Genomic DNA, 19,620 nt, shown 5'->3' on the forward strand with positions numbered 1-19,620 from the left:
TTATATTTTTACATAAAATAAATAAATGTGTTTTATATAGATTAGTGTTAAAATGCATTTTGGGGTATTGGGGAAATCATGACAAAGTGAGGATGTTTTTTTAAATAATGCCATCAGAAATACTTATCAGAAATGAAATAATCAAGAAAAACAACAGTTGAATATGTGGTTTGACCACCGTGCATACAAGCACACTGGAGGTTGGCGAAAACATTCACCAGAAACGTTGCTTTTTGTTCCTCTTGATGTTGAAGATAGCATCAAGATCTTATGATGTCTATGGAGATGTTTCCTTTCTAAATGAATTTAAACAGAACATGTGCTTTCCTGTTTGTAATGAATCAGGTGATCGTTATTAACCCACCAAGGAAAAGAGCTGCAAACACCACACAAGAATACAAGAAAAAATTTGGAGATCCAGTGCTTAAACGGTGTATAAGACAAACTGTCATAAAAACAAAAAACATGAGATTTGGCATGATAATTCAAAAAAAAAAAAATCTGCTTTACAGTTTTTTTTTCTTGTTTTTTGGTAAAACAGTCAACTTGAAAATTCCTGGATGACAACAATAATTATATTTTAGCATTAAAAACATCATTTTAATTAAATGTCTTGCGCATAGTGGTGGATTTACCGTAACAGAAACATAAAACATGGCTTCGGGGTTACAGGTGCCGATGAAATAACAGTATAAACTACAACTACATCGAGTGGTCGTCTAATAAATATATAATTTGCAGTGTACTTGGCAAAAAAGCAGGTGTGCTGAGCTGCACTGTGATGTGCACTGACTCCTTAAAAACTTTAAAGCTGTCTAATGCAGTGTCAGCGCTCACAATGAATGAATTTTACTTCTAATGGTCCGTAGCAACAGAAAGAAACTGATGTTCACACACATATCAATGCACCATGATGACCAACAGGTGATATTCATTAACTCCTTTAAAATAAGTATTTGAAAAAAACAATTTGACATACTAACAGAGCATGGACAGTTTGTTGATGCCCCATAATAACGCCAGCATATATCCATGTAGTGTGACTATATCCCAGCAGCTACAGGCCAGGCTGCAGAAATGTCCCTTCATTGCAATGAGACCAGGGTAGCACTATTTGTAAGCTAAAAGCAGGAAGGCAACCGCTTCTTTTCTTGACCCTGTTAGATTTATTCCTGTTCCGTCCACCGCAAAGTTATTGCTGTAGCCATGCGAAACACATAACACAACACCCACCAGTGCCGACAGCACAGCAATCCTTCAGAGATCTCACACTGCCGATGATGATATGTGAACATAATGCATAAGTGTCAAAAAAGTGCCCCAAATGCCCACATGTGTTTGTTCATAAGTAAATCTGACCATATTTGGGAAATATTAATGTTCTTAATATTACTGTAAAGAAATATCTAAACATGGTGAACCCTTAATTCCTGATTATGGCAGAAATAATCCTCAAATGCAGGGCTGTTCAAGTGCATGTTCATTTCATGCACAGCTGCAGCATTTATGATTAATCTGCTGCCTACTTCTCCATTTCATTGACTATTTGTCTGGTTTTTAACACAGAAACAAACATGATAATTTCCCACAGCTTTCTCTGTAAAGACTAATTGTCCAGCGCGTAAATGCACTGAAATTGTTGCACCATGAATCAGGAAATGGTGCCACTGACTAGTTGTTACATCAGGCTGGCACCAGTGTTGTGGGCCACATGATGCACATGGTCTTTGCTGGATTCTTGTAGTTAAATCCCCTTTTTTCCATTTACAATAACAGTAGCAGGCAGTCAGCGTCAGCCATTGTTTTTACTCTATAAAGAGTTATTTACTTTGTGTACAAAGGGCTGAAAGACCAGCAGCTGAAAGCCTGTTTGCCAGTTAGACCTGCGGCTGATCTAATCAGCAGATTAAAGGCCTGAGTGTAGATCTTTGTGACTAACGAGAACAGAGACATACAGGAGGTGCTATGTATGGTCAGATAAGATGCTTGGTGACATTGTTTTGACAATTTAAGCGACCGTAGCTTCAGTAAGACAGTAGAACATACAATAGGGACACATTTAACAGCTGGAATAAATAGATTTGTGTTGGATAGTTTGATTAGATTAAAAAGTGGACTGTGCTTCGGTGAACAGATCTGATTTCGTGAGGTTAAAACACCCTCGTCTTGATTGTCAGACCTGACTACCATATCCAGTTCAGTAATTAAACAGTACGTGGGCTTTCTTTGGTCAAATTTGACAAGTAAAATAACGTCATCATTGAGTTGTTATTAAAGACCTATATGATATAGATAGGAATCTGTAATTTAGGGATGAAGAAGTATTCCCCTTTGATTTGCTTACTCATTTTCCTAGTTTCCCGTGCTTGTGTATCTCCGGTCATGCTCTGTTTCATATCTGCAAAAGATCACAAATTTCCTCTTGCTACTGCACTTTCTGTGAAGGGTATAAATGAGGGGCTGTCATCGTTGGGACAGAGAAGAGAAGGAACGCTGTTTGAAATATTAGTTACTCATAAGTTTACATCCAGGTTTCTATACAGCTTCATTTATTCACAGTGTATTTGTGTTTCTGCACACATCCTGTCTATATTTTATGGATAGAGGGCTCATATATAGCTGTCTTAGTCTCAGTAGCTCCAAAATGCTTCAGCTGATATCTGAGCTGCAGGAATTAGTCGATAACTATATTCAAGGTTTCTCTCTCTGCAGCCAGAGTTAAGATTCACTGCAGATGTGAAGACTAGGCTTGTTGCACAAAGCATTCCCCCTACACTCTGTGCACAGACATATATAAAACATGAAATCTTTGAGATTAGCTAAACATATGTCAGTATTCAGAATTTGTACTTAAGGTTTTCTGCTTTCTTTTTTAGATGTATTTGGACTGTAAAGAAAGGATGTCTTGTCTTGTATATCAAATACACTGGATACTAACTACACTAGCTGTTCCCAGAATGGCAGAACGGTGTCCTTCAGCTCATTGTTTTGGATTGGCAACCTGCAAGTTTACTGTTTTGGTTCATTGACAGAGATTTCAGCAGAAGTTGCACCTCTTTTTTTTTTAGTGAAAAAGCTCTGATAAATGCATCATACAATTCTTTCCCAGTTTCAGATCGTAGCACTAAAGGGGTTGACGGCTAATACTGAGCTAAAAGAAAGTAAATATCGGCATTACATTCAACAGGTCATCAACTGTTTGCTAACAAGTTTGTTCTTGGAACTCTGTGGCATCAGCTTATCCCTTTTTAAGTCCACTGTTGGGTTCATCCAGCCTTATGTTGTGGGTCCAAGTGGGGCCTCTCTACAAACATGTCATGTTTGTAGAGAGGCCTTGTGCTAAACTAACGAACACAACAATACTTAGTTACAGGTGATTTTGTATCACAGGTCTGGGGAACCACGATCCAGGTATACCTCTGTTTTTTGTGCTTTGGTTTTGATTTACAGGTTTCTGGCTTTTCTATAGAGGTCAAAAACAAACAGAGCTGATGACTGGATTAATGACTGGAACACAAACAAAAACTATTATTTCCAATTCACGTTTTATCTGAATGATCTTTAGACATCAACACACATGACAGAACTGTCTAATAAAAAAAGTTCAATCGCAAAATGAACACAAATCTCAAAATTGTTCAGCTATTATAAAATGTAATCACCCAAATTTCAGCTTTTCTTAAATAACAAGTAGTTCCAGTTAGAAACATTAGCTGACCTATATTAGTACAATTAAACAGAGGCAGTGTAGCCCCCTAATGGGGTCCTGTGTACTGAAGAGTGCTGGAGCTGTCAGCGAGGCTGTCAGTCATGCTGTTTGATAACTCTGGAAACGGTCCCCGCGAGTGCCCCCCTGAGTTGGCCGATGAGATTGCTTAATCCCATTAACCTTGGGTTTCCTGTAATTCAGAAGAGCAACTGCCTCCATAATTTGACACATCCTGTCTAATCATCCAATCCTTCCTCTAATCCCACTCTCAGTGGAGCGTAATTACATTCTTTATGCTTTGTTTTGTTAGGGAAAGGGGATTCAGCAGGGAAACTGAAACAAGGTGACTCCTGTGCCGCTTGTAAGACGGAGGGTTCACACGGCTAAGTTTCTTTCCCTAAAGTGGCCAGGAGGGGGCACTGTTAGTGCAGCTGCTGCGGCCTTAATGAGGCTATTGAGACGTCTGTTGTTAACATAGTTATTGCTGTTTGTTTGTTGATTCTTAAGATTTCAATTGTAATAAAAAATATAAAGGATTGGGTTTTAGAAATGGGAGAGAGTCTGCTTTGGAGGAAAGTTGAATTTCTCTTTTTTGCCTTTTTTTTCTCTCTTTCTAGGTAAGTTGCTGCTCCTGCCTTTTGTAACTTTGTGGGGTTCCAGGTGACAATAGGAGGCTGTCCGGTGTCACAGGACGGGTGAGCGCCTCCTGCTTGTGCATCAGATCTTTCTGTCCTTGCTTCTTACTCTAAAGTATCTTTTCATTTCTGTTAATGCAGGGGCATAATTAGACAAGCGAGTTTTGTATTTCGTTACAGTATGCAATTGTTCATTCCTCATTCCTTTGTGTGTGACAGTCTTCAAGTGAATGCTGCTTTTTATTTGGTATAATAGTCACTGGTACAACAGTGCTGTCGTTGTTTGTGGCACAAAGAGCTGCAGGCTGTTTGCCATCATGTCTTCTGTACTCTTTCTTCTGATGCCAAGCCAAGTGAGTAAACTGGATCTGCAGCTTGAGGCCATGTCTCGCTTTCCTTTTGCACTTTTATATCTCTGTCTTGTATCGTGTCTCAATCTCAATTTGCATCTCGCAATTATTTCAATATTCCGATATTTTTTGGGTCATTTTCTTGGTTTTGGTCAACAAGCAATTCCCAAATGTAAATATATTCAAGTTACAAGAGCATAAATTACTACTCCTTGAATTTCTTTCTTTATATACATGCACACACTATATTTTGCAAGTGTAAGAGTGGGCTGTATTCAAGGATCAGGGTGAAATCATATCCCTCCCACTGACATTTAACTTTGTCAGTAATTGTAAGTTTTAAAGCCCTCGAGCTTGGTGCCGTTTCCAGAAGTTGCCTGGCATGAGACGACGGTATAAAAGCTACTGAGGCTGTTTGTCCGCCAACCCTCACCGCAGGCAAAACAGCCAGCAACAGCCAGCAAGGCGCCCTGCTGTATGAAAAGCCCTGTGAGACCCCTTCACTGCCACTTTCTATGAAGCAGATAACAGTTACTATCATGCTTATTTTTTTCTCTCGTGGGAGTGACAGTCTGGGAGTGATCTAGAAAAGGCCTGAGGAGGTGGGAATGTGGACGGGATCTGGACAGAGTGGAGGTGAAGCCCCAGTCACATTGTGTCAGGGCTGAGTTTACGAGGAGGCCGAGCTGATTTATAGGACTCCTCTAATGGCACTGAACACACATCATGCTGACATGTTGCTTCGGGGGTTTCCTGAGAGCGATGTCTTGTCAAAGTGCTTTTAAGTTTTGTTCTTGCTCGCTTGGTAGTAAACAAAACCCCATTGTGGGACCATGGTGGATCTATCACCCATTACCTTAAATCACCTTGGTGGGTAACATCCCCACAGTGACTACATTTTTGGACTTCTTCAGCTGGTAGTTAGTTGGACCTGCCTGAGAAGTTTGAGAATAAGGGTCTTTTAATAAGCCATGACTGAATATCTAACAATAAGAAACACAGGAGCTGTCTGATTGAAGCCCTGCAGCCTCCATGGAGAGAAAGTCAGTGAAGCGTGACTGTGTGCTGCTGTCAACATAGAGGCCAGTGGAAATCGGCACACCTGGCTTTATACTGGACATGGTCCAATGACTTCCTTTGGTGTTGATATGCACACTGAAAAATGTTTTGGTGAATTTACTCAACGCACCAAAGAAAATCATCTACGTCTTTGCTTAGTGAGCAAAATATACATAATTAACATAGCTTTTAATATGACACACTGTCACAAACTGTGCTTTTCACACACAATATCAAGCACATGTGAAATATACTTTGGTTTTCTCGCTGATTTAATCCCTCAAACCCTTAACTCAGCCCTCAACTTGATGATTTTCAAAAACTGTTTGCATTTTATTATCAGCCGTCCCATTATTGCTCAGTACCCTTCCGCGAAAACCAGAAGCAACAACAGTACTTACAAACATGGCTGAAGAAACCTCAGAGTCTAACACTGATTTTGCTTCGGAGACCTGGGACTTGAGGAAAGGGTTTTTCCACATCCAGTTATGTGAGCACAATTCAAGGAATTTTAGTGTTTCAGCTCCTCGTCTCGTTGTGTTGTCTCCTTCAACATAATGTCCAATGTCTCCACTCTTCTTGATGAAGACATAAATATACTCGATGGTCTTATTATATTCTCCGTATTTAATTTAACTTTTAAAACACACTTTAAATGAGATTAAACGTTCCTCTCACCACACGTTTAATCTCCATGTTTTTATGGAAGGCTGTGTAAATTAAGGATTAAAATAATCTGGAATGATTTTTATCATAAAAAGAGAATAAATGCAGGTCAGCCACATTTTAACTGTTTGCCACTTGATTAATTTAATATTTGTGGTTTTGTTGGCATAATTTAGCTCTTTTAAAATTACAAAGCCCTTTCATTGCAAAGAAAAGCATCTACATCAGTCAACCACAACACTGACAGATTCAAAAGAGCCAAAGAAATGCAGTGTTATCCCTTGAATTATGACATATAATACCAGGGATGGTGTTAATTAAATTTTAGGTTCAGTTATAATTTTAGCTTTCACGGACTGTTAAAATAAGATATTATTAAAATAAGTTATCTTTTCGTGCTTGGCCTATTATTCTCTAAAAGTTCAAATTCACTTCCCATCAGGGTGTCGCACTGAGTTCACGCTTATTTAGTTCATGTTCATGAAAATTTATGTAATTAAAAGACACATTTTACCTCTTTTTTTCTAATTATAATTTTTGTCACGATAAAGCACCTTGCAGGTCATCCTGCTGAAAACTGGTGCAGACTCCTAAAAACGGCTCCCCGACAGAACGATGCTCCCGACCACGCCCGAAAAACAGCTCAGGGAGAGCTTGAGGAACACAACAAAGAGCACAGTGTTGATGCTGCCTCCACACCCTCCAAGATTTTCATCCGAGAGTAAACTAGATACTCAGAGACCCCACTCTGCACCACATCAGATCTGTGTCCAGCTCTTTGATTGCACAAGGGGGTCCTGCACAGTATTTATTGTTTCTTTAACAAGGACGGTCAAAGTTATAGACATAAATATAAAATGCAAACATACCACATTTAATTGAAAGTGATAATTTAGACCTGTAGTCCCAATGCAGATCAGATAAATCTATGCAGGTGAAAATATACAGCTAATACATTACTTAAAAAACTAACATAATTAATTGTTTGAGATGTGCCTGAAGGGTTCGAGCAATACACTGTCCCCTAATTATAACTGGTGAGGAGTGTTTGTTTACTCCCCTTTCCTAAGAACTTGTGGGTGATCTGTGTATAATCAGCTGGGATTCTCAGCAGTTTAAGTGCATTCCAGTGGTGAGCCAGTATCAAGGCAAAAGAAAAGAATACCAGAGAATTAAACTTGTCTCACAGCTTTTACACAGTAATCTCGATCGGTATGTTCAGTATGTTTTGAACAGTTCCTTCCTCGACAGTAAATCAATTAAAATGATATTTAGTGGTGATCCAGGGTTATGAGGAGGTCCGTCGATCCATGTTGAAGGCAAACGGAGACTGTGGGCTCAGCAACAGGTTATATTTTAGGGGAGTATTCCTTTGAAATGCTCGAGTTGAGTTTCTTGGTTGGTGTGTGCGTGAATGGTAACGGAGCAACTCCAAAATAATGTCAAAACCAGAGTTTCTTTTGATGTTTTTATCACCTGAAACTTTTGGATCAGGTTGTGTGGTGAGCAGGAGAAGCTCTCAACATCTGGACGAGTGTGTCTGTTTCTTATTGTTGCCAGTAGCGATGCTATTGCCTCTGACCACTGTTCTGGCCTTGTACTCTATGCACTCATATTTCTTTGGTGCGTCATGTTACTGTGGCTGCAGGCATTCCTGGCCAGCCACGCCCTGCCATGGGTTTTGATGACTCATTGCAGTGGTCACTCACACACACACTTTCACATTTCCGTTGCTACGCTGTGGTTCCTCTTAATCATATGATGCTCCTATCTGATTTGGCGAAGTCTGGCGTTCATCCATTTTCTACTTTCCAAGTCGTCCATTTTAGGTTCAGGATTTTTCAAACCACCTTTGCACTGAGCTGCTTCATTCCTTCCCGTGTTGCCTCAGACTGGCTCAGAGGTCCATTAGTTTCTAACAGCATCAGCCATTTTTTTTTTCAGATGGTTTGTGATCCAAAGCTTTTATGCTGTGAACAGTATTTATAGTGGTTTGTGCATTACCAACAAAAACCTGTAGTCTAATAAGTTCGGCTTGACATTGTGATCCTTTAAAGCCAAATGAAAAACAATGCACTGATGCTGTTATCCATTTTGTGTTAATCAGTGATAAATATGCTTTTCAAATATTTGAATAGTTGCTACATTTTTCTAAAACTCACATGGTTTATGTAACCATTTCTTGTCTTAATTACATATTTGTCCACATTTACCTGTGCATGGTAGGATAAAGCATGCTACTATCAGCACTGACAAGATTTTTGCTAAAACAAACACCAGCAACAACACAATAATGTTCTGCTCTCAGGCTTTGGTCACATTAGAGATTGTGTTCAGATTAGAGATTAGATGCTACTGATCAAACATGAGAAACATAAAGCTACAGCCATCAAAAATAGCTCAGGAAAAAAATAAGGCCTTGCCAAGTAAAGCTAACATGTCACAAGTCTGCCACAGCTCTGCACAGTCAGTAGTTTCCAGTAACCATTAAATGCTTGAAATACCCTGATACCACTCATCAGCCTGCAGACCTGTTTGAGTGTCAGCGATCTTCCTCTTGTTTGTCCCTCTTCTGCAGTAGGATGCTGCAGCATCTCACTCAAGGACAGTTTGACATCGAGGTGTGAAGTCAGGAAAGCTTGAATAGCCTTGTTGGCTGCCCTCAACTTAGCTGTCTGCTCATATACAGAGATATATAATTAGTGTCAGTCCCAGGTAGGCGTAAATCAAGTAGTCATACACATTTAAGGGTGTCTAAAAGCTGTGAAAAAGTAGCTTTCTTTCTGTTATTAGCTAAGAGAACAGAAAAGTGGACAGTGGTGAGCAACAGCCCGATCATGTCTAAATTTACTTCAAACCCACGCTCTGCAACATGTATCTAATACACGTATCTAATAAACATTGAGAAGTTCAGTATATTTAGATGGTGCAATGACTCACAGGCTGTGACACAAGGCTGCGTTTCCTCTGCTGTTTGTTTACAGGCTACATCCTTCTTGGTGCTGTCATGATAACAGCATAAAGACACTTCATACAAACAAACTCCTGCTGCCACAAGCAGCTCTCTCTTTCTCCTTTGATTAAAACAATTTCATTGCAGTGGGCAGCTTTGACCTGGCCAGTGTTTGGAGCTCCATTTATAGCTTCATTCTTTCACTTTGGTTGTTTTTCTTCTGGGACAGGCCCAAATCACACAGTGTTTATTCAGCTTAACAAGGACTCGTTACTGCAGCAGAGACATGGCTCCATATGAAATTGATTAACTCCTCGCTGAGCACTGATAAAAATGCTTATGAGAAATTCTGCTTTCTCCTATGTGCATTTTTTAATGATGCTATCTGGGTAACAAGCATATACGTCCATGATGTTAAAATCAGATTTGTCAACATTAACCATCCATCAGTTCCCAAAAAACCTCTAGCTGTATTTTTGGTTTATATGGGATGTTTTAATTAAATGCATAATCAAAAAGCAATATATTAAACAGCCAACTGGATTTGTATTTGTATAATATTTCAACATTTGCAGTTTAATCAGGTGCGATTCATCTTTTTCTGATGAGATTTAAGTTTCCTTTTTCAAATACATTTAAACTAAACCATACTAAACTAAACTGCATTGTAGAGATTCCATCTCTAAAATTAGTATGAAACTGCTACAAGCTTTGTTGGTGAATCTTATCACTCTGTTTAGTTTAATGTTAGGTACACTTACTTTCTTGTGTGTGTTCTCTGTTTTTCACTCATATTTGTGAGTGGGCTGATGTGTAAGGGTAGAGATGTCCATATAAAGGTTCCATTATATGGAGTTTCCAGCAAATTTTAAATCCATGAGCCATTCTGCTAAAAGTTGACACCGTATCCATCTGCCTTGGGAAAAAATGTGCCTTTTAAATCACTAAAAGATTTTTGCACTCGTTTTACATGAGGTGGACAGATGTAAGTACTAACTCCAGAAGCACAGATGGATCAGAGAATAAGACGGATGACGCCTTTAATGCATACATTATCCAGAGGAATTTGGCCTCCATTGCACTGCAGACAGTTCAGTTTGCAGAATGTCCTCAGGACTTAACTGAACATCGTGTCAGGAACATGTTTTAAGTGCAATAGTTGCAGAATTTATCACCACACGTGTGTGTGAACTGTTTCAGCAATAGTCCTCCCAGCATTTTCCCACTGCTCCATTTCCAAATGTCAAAATGCAGACTTGAATTTAACGACTTGGAAGACAACCATACAGCTTAAACGACTCGCTATAAAGTACGCACTGGAATGTGGAGAGCATTTATCTGCCAGTAGAGTTGAATAGGTTTATTTTAAAGCACCCAGTGTCACTTTGAGTTGTCTTCATTCCCTCGACCTCGACCATCGCCACCATGGCAATGAGCTTTCATCATGACTTGGAGAGAGCAACAATAAACATCTACATTATTTATATCCAGACAAAGGTTGAGGATGCGTATTATTTTTTATTTTTCCCATCAGGCTGTTTTTAATAAGATTGACTGGAGATCGTCAATCTCTAGATTGCATTTAAGAAAGGCTATAACTGAAGCTGTTAGAGGTGTGACGCAGGTGCAGACAGCTTCACTTCACTCCATCTATGATTCTGTGTTTGAAAACCAAACAAAAACTCTATTGTTGCCGCCAGTGTGTTTGATATAGAGCCACGGACAGGTAATGGAGAACACATGGCGATTAAGTCTCTGCATCCAGTGAGCCAACACAGTCCTCAAGTTTTTTTGATGAATCCCAAGACCACTAAATTCTTGCGCTGTGAGAGGCCTGTTTTCTTTTACCAGAAGAGTTCTTACCAGCTGTGCCATGCAGCAAGAATTTATCTGTGCTAGCAAAAAGATTGTGATTCATTCTTCCAGACATCTTCACTTAACGCTTCAGTATATCATTTCGAGTTCTATGACAGCCTATCGAAATACGATGGAACTGGCAGGAGATCATTTGCCGGGTATGATCTGCAGTGGAGCCTCATCTGGCGCAAAAGTTATTTGCGCTGATTGTTGCCATGCCCCAAAAGGGCGGGGTTATATCCATCTCCAGAATTCTGATTTATCAGTGGCAGTGTTTATGTGACTGCATAATGTTGAAATAGCTTAATACTGTTTGCCCCAGACCTGCTAGAGGGAGTCATCTTCCCTCTCCTGCATGCTCTTACTCAAAGCGATTTCTTATAAAACATTGCTCCCAGTAGAGCAATCAAGTTTCTTGACAAATGGGTTTGACACAAACAGGCAAAAGCTGATTTTCATTAAGCAGATTATAAAATTGATTGTTTGGAAAAATAATTAAAAAGCTTGAACCTCTGTATTTATTTCAACACTTCACCCTAATAGGTTTTCTGTTCAGAGATTTTAATGTGATCAGCAGAGATGTGCTCCTATATTCATTATTATTATTAAATGACTGTTAAATGTTGCAGCTGTCAGAGAGAAGAGGGAAAATTAGGAAGAATTAGGGAAAATCACAATCTCCTGCAGACTTTTTCCAAACCTCCTGTTTGTATTTTTAGCTCCACTGGCAGCTGTTGTTACCCTGGACTCTTATAACTGCTGTTCAGTCTCATTTGGTCTCAGAGGAGGTTGAGTAACATGGACCTAAACACAGGCACAATTGTCTTTTCTTATGGGGAAATCCACGACTTGATGGCTTTTCCATTTAGGTTTGCAGAATTGGCTGGCCGGAGATGTGGGCTATGAGTGAGGAAAGGAAAGCATGGAGACCAAAGATTATACACTGTTTGTACTTAATGTTTGACATTTAGGTTTGGTGTCTTTGAATAGCACTGAAGAACCTTTGGAAAACATTAGTGACCATGACTGTATATTATATTGGGCAAATTCAGTAGTTTAGAATACAAAGAGAGCCTTTCATTCTGGAACCTTGTATTTCGTCAAAGTGACATTTTCAAAACCTCTTGCCTTTAAAAACACATGCCGATGATTCGCCACAGCTGTCCCTGTTTTGCACAGCATTGTATGCATGGTTGTTATCCCCTCAGGCCTGTTCGGTGTTGGTTGTGTCATCCCTGCCCCATATCAGATGTTTTAGCTTTCAGCTTGTTTTTTCCCTGTTATCTGTTACCTACACATCTGTTTGAATGTTAAAGTCTCATTTCATTCATGCATGTAACACGGTATATGTACTATTCTGCAGTGTGTCTGTCTTACAGATGATTGGATTACCACCCATCACCGCTAATTGTTGTATCCCTGTGTTATTACAGGTGTATTACTTCTAATGTCTGATGCTGTGTTAGAGTGCTGCACATTTTAAATCACCATCCTTTTACTGAAAATCTTCTGTGCAGTTATTTGTCCAAATGACTCTGAGGTATGCTAAAAGGCAGAATGTAATGTCTGGCTTTTTTGGTTTTAATTCTTTAGTTATTGCCAGGCTCCGTTTGGACTGTAGTCAACATACCACTAGCTCATTACAGTTACTCCAATCCTGCGTTATTAAGACCTTCAGTAAGTCCTGCAGTGACTTTACAAAAACTATTTTTATTGTTTTTGTCTCCAGTGCTGTTGGTAAACTCTTGTTGTTGTTCTCATCTGAGGCTGGTGAGGAAGGATTAAGATGACAACCTAGTGATGGTGAATTTGTGTGTGATGCACAGTTTTCTACACCATCAGCTCATATATGAAATAACTAATAGTACTAAAACTGGTTCACGTTAAGTAACTAGACATGAATAATATCTTGCATTTTAAATATTTATTTCATGATTATATATTGTCATACACTGTCTGATTTGTGCATAGATTTTGACGGATTATTTAGCAAAGAAAGAATTCATTGTTTGCGTTTTTATATATATAAAACCCACACTGTTTTAGCACTTTGTGTTGAAAGCTGGCTAAGGTAGCAGGGGTTTTGTAGCAGCGGCACTGCCCATTACCCACACAAGGTCCAAACCTCCTTTTCTCGTCTCTGTTTGGATCCTTTTGGTTTCTGTTTGCATCCTGTGTGCGCACACCCCTTTAGATTCTCCTCCTCTCTTCCCTCTCGCCTCTCATCCACACTGTTTCTGTTTCGACTGGGGACTGAGAAGGTAGGAGGGGTTCTGAGCATCGCTGTTTCTCCATGCTGACTCATGATGACAACTGGGTAGATAAATGCTTCATCAAAGTGAATCCAAAATTATGTAGAATTAAGAATTTTTAACAGGTCTTCTTTGTGATATATTTCTCTATGCAAATACTGCGCATTGAAGTGCTTATAGTATCTGAAGAAGGAATTCCTTGAGGATCTCAAAGAACACAAGGGAAGACATAATGGTGGCTGGAATGGTAATGCCATTAGCCAATCTGAAAGCAATCTACGAGCTTCTCTTCAAAGATGGCGTCATTGTGGTTAAGAAGGACAGGCGGCCACAGTCCATGCATCCTGATCTCAATGGGGTGAATAACCTAAAGGTGATCCGTGCCGTGGGCTCTCTCAAAACTAAAGGCTACGTCAGGGAGACTTTTGCCTGGAAACATGCCTATTATTATCTCACCAATGAAGGTATCGGGTACCTGCGAGATTACCTGCACCTGCCTCCAGAAATCATGCCTAGAACCCTTCATCGCATTTTTCGCCCTGGATTTTCTGCTCGAGTTCAAAGCGTGAAAGGCCCGAGATCTTCCATTTCAGAACTGAAGGCCCAAGGAAGAACCCAAGAGGGTGTTACGGACAGGCACGTTTACCGTCACAAGAGAGTTGAAGAAGAACAACCTGACAGACTTCCAAAAACCTTCAGAGGCTCCTACCAGATGTCCATTGGTCAGCCTAGAGATCAAAACACTACCTTGTTCAAGGTGGACAAAGACCTCTGCATAGAAGAGGAAAGTCACAGTAAAGTTTTCAATGCTTCTGTTCTCCACCATGAAGACAAAGCCACCAGAGGTCATTACTCAGTCGAGGAGGCCAAGCAAGGTTTTCATTCTCCTTCAGTTGTGATAAAGTTTCCAAAAGAAATCCAGACAGTTCAGAAGGTTCCTGGTGTTCCAGTAACAGAGGTCCTGCAGGAATCATTTAAGAACACATGTGCTGAACCACAAACAGGTTATAAGGAGTCTGGACGTGTTGCTATGGCCACCATGAAGGTGCAGAAGACTACAACTGAGGAACCTGTAAAAGAACTGATCTTAAATGAGATGAGAAGAGAGACCAAATATCTGTTCTTGGGGGTTCTTGAAGAAGAGGTACCTGCGAGTGAATGCGGTATACAAATGGTAGCAGACCCCCAGGCAGTCCCTTTGATGGAAGAGCTTATTGATGATGAAGAGAAAGATGAAGACCTTCTCCATGAGGTTGTCAACTCAGCTCCGTTTGGATCTTCTGCTGACGTTGTGACAGAAGAATACCACAAGAAGTTGCCAGGTGATGTTGAGGAGATGAAACATGTGATGGTTGAAGTTTACAGCCCTGCAGATAAAAGTGAAACATCCAAGTGTGACACTTACAAATCTGTGCAAAATATTCCCGAGGAAAAAACAATGGAATCTGACATTACAGATACAGAGAATGAAAAAGACAGTGAGACAATAGTTTCTGCAGAAGTCATGATTTCTCATGATGCATCTGGAGCCTCCTCCACTGCAGCCACTAAAGCAGACCGTCCCGTCCCTATAGTCCCACCAGTTTACCCAGCTCTGAAGATCCCTCTGCTTCAGGTAGACTGCACCACTCTTACAGAAGAACCTGAAAAAGGTAAAGATGCTCAGAAGACCGGGCCTGACTTCCCTGAAGGTTTGAGCTTCTTCTAACTCCTCCTCCCGTTTCTTCCTCTTTCATTTGCAGTAAAGGCTATCTTGGTGTTGCTATGGCTGCTGGCTCTGTTTATGTGGATGAAGCAGAGATAATTTAATCTCGTCTCTTTTTGATACAAATAATGGTCCTGTCATTTTTCATATAGCTAAATAACAACAGACTGTCAATTAGGTGTCATTTTACAGATGCGGATTGTGGCAACCAGTGGCCCACTTACACAGACAAGCTTTGTCTAAATGTGAATCATGCACATGTTTGCATACTGTATGTTAGTGAGGGTACAGTTATGAGGACTAATGCATTTTTAAAATGCATTAGTCCTCATTTTGTTTACTGTCACACATCTGCTTACGGGACTCACAGTAACTAAAACTCGAACTGTAGAAACATTAAGAATTTATAACAAATAAGAAAATAATGTGACTTTTATCCAACACTGATTATTGAGACACCTTGTAGATCATTCGTTTTATGTGGCCTGTGATGCTTTACCTCTGCTAGTCTTCTTAACTGGAAACACATATAACTCTTTCTTTGAGATGTTTCGAGGGTTAAAAACAAGCAAAAAGCAAAGATAACATATGAAGCTTCTACATGTTCAAACTGCATCTGTCAAGCAGATTATTACTGTCGTATATTCAGCAGAACAGGCAGTTTTGTTCTGCAGTGGTTGTGATCTATACTCAAACGAAAAACAGTGTGTTCAGTTCCCCAAGGAGAACAGCATCAACTACCCATTAATTCAATGAATATTTAATTAACGTCTTGTTATTTTTAAGGTAGCAAAATTATATTTATGTAGCACAGCAGGTACAAACTGCAGCACAACAATAGAGAGATCAAAACTAAACTGAAAGACTCACAAAAGCTCCTGAATTAATGAAAAGGGGTAAAGTTGATCATTTTAATTCATTAAAGAAATAGAAATTTAAAAAGATAATTATTAAATTAAAAATGTTTTTAAAAAAACATGTAAAAATAAAGTAAATAGTAAACTTGAGAAAACCAACAAATTAAATTAAGTAAAACAACCAGAACTCAGTTAAAATTATAATTAAGACCAGCAACTACATGACTGACAAACACAACCAAACAAGAATCTTTTAATTTCTTTTACTTATTTATTTTTGTATTTTTGAAGCCTTAAAGATCAAAGAGGCTTCTCTGGTATTGGTGGAAGAACCTGTCAGCCTGTTGAAGCTGGTTCATAGTTTACTGACACGTCTGAGAGATATTGAGCTTCCAGACCAGAGAGATGTCTGCATCGTGTCAACAGACATTAAAATATTCAGATAAACTAAGTCTAAGTGGAGGCAGATACTGTAGTTACCTCTGTGTGGGTGTTATATGGTCAAATCTTCTTTTTTAACTTAAACTCTGGCAAACATGTTGTGGCGTTGTAGGGTATCTACAGGTGTCTAAACACAGTATTCAGTATTAAATCCATGCAAACATTTGTGCTGCTGCGTGCGCTACATCAATGTGGCTGATTCATTAATTCTGGCATCTGCTGTTCTGCAGCTGCATGCACTCGCGTGTCCATCTCTCTTCATCTCACAGAACATGCTGCATTTCACACGGCCCCCAAACTAGATATTAATACAGCGCATAAAGACTTATAAAAGATAAATGCTTCTGCAAATCCACGTGCTGAATTCCCTGGCTCTACCTTTTCAATATGACATCTGCCTGAGAACCTTCCATTGTCGGGCTGATATATGACTCAGCAGAGACTGGAAAAATGTGAGTGCCATTAAACCACACTCAGCTTTTCCTGTCTGTGCCTCCACAAAAAAGGGCGAAGCAGCAAAGCAGTCCAAAACACAGAGTGTGTGGCATTTGCCACCTTTCATCTAACCTCCACTTAGCCCAGCCTGCAATGAACATGAACTCCAACATTTAAAAAGACCATACTGTATTTGAGTGGGTTAGCTGCAGCAGAACACAGAGTGTGTAACCTGCTGACTCCTAATCTAGTGTGTGCTGCATTTTTCATATAATACAGTAAGAAAGAAAAATCATCAAGAAACCTGTTTTGGCTACGATGGAAAAGAATTTTTCTAGAGACTTTATGGAGGCTCTGATTCAACACGGCCAAGGTAGGAAGTCTTTCTTGTTGGAACAGTTCTGTCTTCTTACCAAAAGGTGTCAGCACAGAAATACTTTATGGCCAGTCTCAGGTTATCTAGCGGACCAAAGAGGATGAAGCAGGTTAGGGTGTGTCTCGCTGCCGCAGATCAGATAACAGCTGAATACTGGCCATTGTGTCTGGGATTAAGTACACAATCTTAAACACAGTGTTTAAGACGTTTTTAATATTGTTTTCTTAAAAAAACAATTGCATGTCTACCGTCTAGTTTATTTTGATCCTAAAAGAACTAATGTGTTTTTTTTAAAGATTAGGAGTAAAATTTATTATAGTTCATAACTTTAACATTGAAGACCTTGAGTTAGACACCTCCCACGCTGCCTGCTGGCTGCGTCCGGGATCAAGTTTCCTGGTGTAAAATCCAGAGGGGTGTGGGCTGCAGGATGGCCCCTGACTGGCTGCTTCACCTCTCTCCTCTGCACAAAATGGTCACAGTGAAAAAGAGGCAGACCAGGCAGGGCTCGGGAGTAATGGGCAACTGAATAGATAACATATCTTAAGATGCACTTTTGCATTCTTTGTCTGTTGGGCTGTAACTAATGATCCATATCTTTATTGATTAGTTTTAGGCCACATTAATCAACCAAAAAAAGTTCAGAAAAGGTGAAAATGTTGTTTTAAAAGCAGCTTAGAATTAAAGATAGTCAACTTTTAATTATATTTAAGCCACAAAAAGAGCAAAAATGAGAGCTGGGGATTTTTTTTTGACATTTTTGTTGTGACACTTCAAACTTTTTGTGTTATTTATATCTGATGTATCATGAACATTTATTTCATTGACTTTGTCAGTTGGGCAGAACTTTAAATAGTATACGAACAACATCTTATATCGCAATTCTACACAACTACATGATAAGTGTGAAAATATTGTCCAAGAACTGAGCTAATATGTCCGACCTGTGTAGTTTTTGTGTGATCAGATTAAAATGTTCCATCTGTGACTTTAAAACAAAGCCGAGCTATAGTAGCGTAGAGTGATGCACATCCTGTGGATACGGCTGCATAATTGCACTGTTTCCAATAAATCTTTTTTTTAACGGCTTTCACAGAGCCGCCTTTGTTATAGCTGGCAAAAGTCACGTTTTCCGTTCTTTGTCTAAATCCTGTAAGAAAAAATGTGAATGTGTCCCTGGGAGTCTCTCTGAAGCCTTGCACATGGATTCCATCCAGCGGCGCTCGCAGAAACCACCACGCATGAGATGCTGTTTCCACTGAGGAAAGCCTCACAAATTAAATCAAACTCGCAACGCTGTGTAGTTTGTACTTCCCAGCTGTGCCTCCGCTTTTCTCTCTCGCTCTCACTCTTTCCTTTTTTTTGGGTGTTTTTTCTGCACGCCCCCCCTCGTTTTTATCAGAACATAATGTCATGAGGTCAGCTCTGACTCCTTGGCAGTTCTGCATTTTCTCTAAAAGTTGTGAAGACGCTGAGAGAAGATGGAGTTGTGCTGTTGCTTCTGCCCAGGACCTCCCAACGGTAGGTTTTATTTTTACCGGAATCTTTTTTTAGACTCTTTATCAGTGAACTTAAAGATACCAGATCAAGAATAAACTATGCTGAGGTTAATTTCTTGAATTATGCTTGCCATCTGAGGACACTGCCACTCCCAGTATCAGTACTTTAGATTAAAAACATCTCTCACATTCCTCACATTGCTTCGCTAGTCTTACCTACGCTGTTATGTGAAAGTTGGGCATTAATATCGGAGGCTTTTTAAGTGAAATTCTAAGAACTTCTGAATTAATTAAATGTGTAACTTTGTGGATTTTGGCTATGTTGCTTTCGCGGGAGTATGTAGAATGTGTATCACAATATGGGAATCATTGAGCGAGTGCATACCATGTGAGAAGAGGGGGAGTGGGCTGGCTCCTCCCATGAGGGAGTGGTGAAATGAATTTATTCCAGACGTCTCTACTGCTCCCCTGGATTTATTCCCTTTGCTCAATCCTCACTGTAACTAATTGCCAAATTGCAGTGCCAGTTTCTAAGGCTTTGGGGATTTGGTTGACATTTTCAAACAAGGATCATATAAGGTCTCTCCCCAAATCAACTGCCAGCACTTTAGACTAACAACGCCCACTTTTTCTTCTACACTTTTGCTTCTGGTCTTTGTGCCTAAACATAGCTTCTTTTTTTTTTGTTTTAAATTTAGTGCAAACTATATTGTGTAAGACTATTCTGTATTCCCTTCTTTATATAGCATGACACAGTGCTCACGCTAAAGACAGCACGAGGTCGAGGCCGTCTCGACTATTTTTGCTTTCTCTATGGTGGCTGTTG

At 39.7% G+C, this 19,620-nt stretch overlaps 2 protein-coding genes across 13 annotated transcripts in view; both read left to right on the forward strand.

Moving 5' to 3' along the window:
- Positions 1-19,620, forward strand: part of pleca (plectin a) — a 105,035-nt gene that overhangs the window by 37,679 nt on the left and 47,736 nt on the right. Inside the window, exon 1 of one of the 12 annotated variants that reach the window (XM_026156771.1) lies at positions 18,155-18,816. The exons of the other annotated variants lie outside the window; for them this stretch is intronic. Coding sequence (XP_026012556.1) covers positions 18,777-18,816 — 40 coding nt within the window. The 5' untranslated portion in view covers positions 18,155-18,776. Of the gene's footprint in view, positions 1-18,154; positions 18,817-19,620 lie in introns of those variants that run through there. 12 annotated transcript variants of the gene reach the window in all.
- Positions 9,962-16,120, forward strand: LOC113014943 (uncharacterized). The gene has a single exon (XM_026156817.1). It carries the CDS (start codon positions 13,714-13,716, stop codon positions 15,187-15,189), a length of 1,476 nt encoding a protein of 491 aa, XP_026012602.1. The 5' UTR covers positions 9,962-13,713; the 3' UTR covers positions 15,190-16,120.

Source organism: Astatotilapia calliptera, chromosome 22, assembly GCF_900246225.1.
Source record: "Astatotilapia calliptera chromosome 22, fAstCal1.2, whole genome shotgun sequence".
NCBI lineage: Eukaryota > Metazoa > Chordata > Actinopteri > Cichliformes > Cichlidae > Astatotilapia > Astatotilapia calliptera.

Coding starts and splice junctions, on each gene's coding strand:
- LOC113014943 (XM_026156817.1), top strand. CDS start 13,714: ATGGTGGCTGGAATGGTAATGCCATTAGCCAATCTGAAAGCAATCTAC.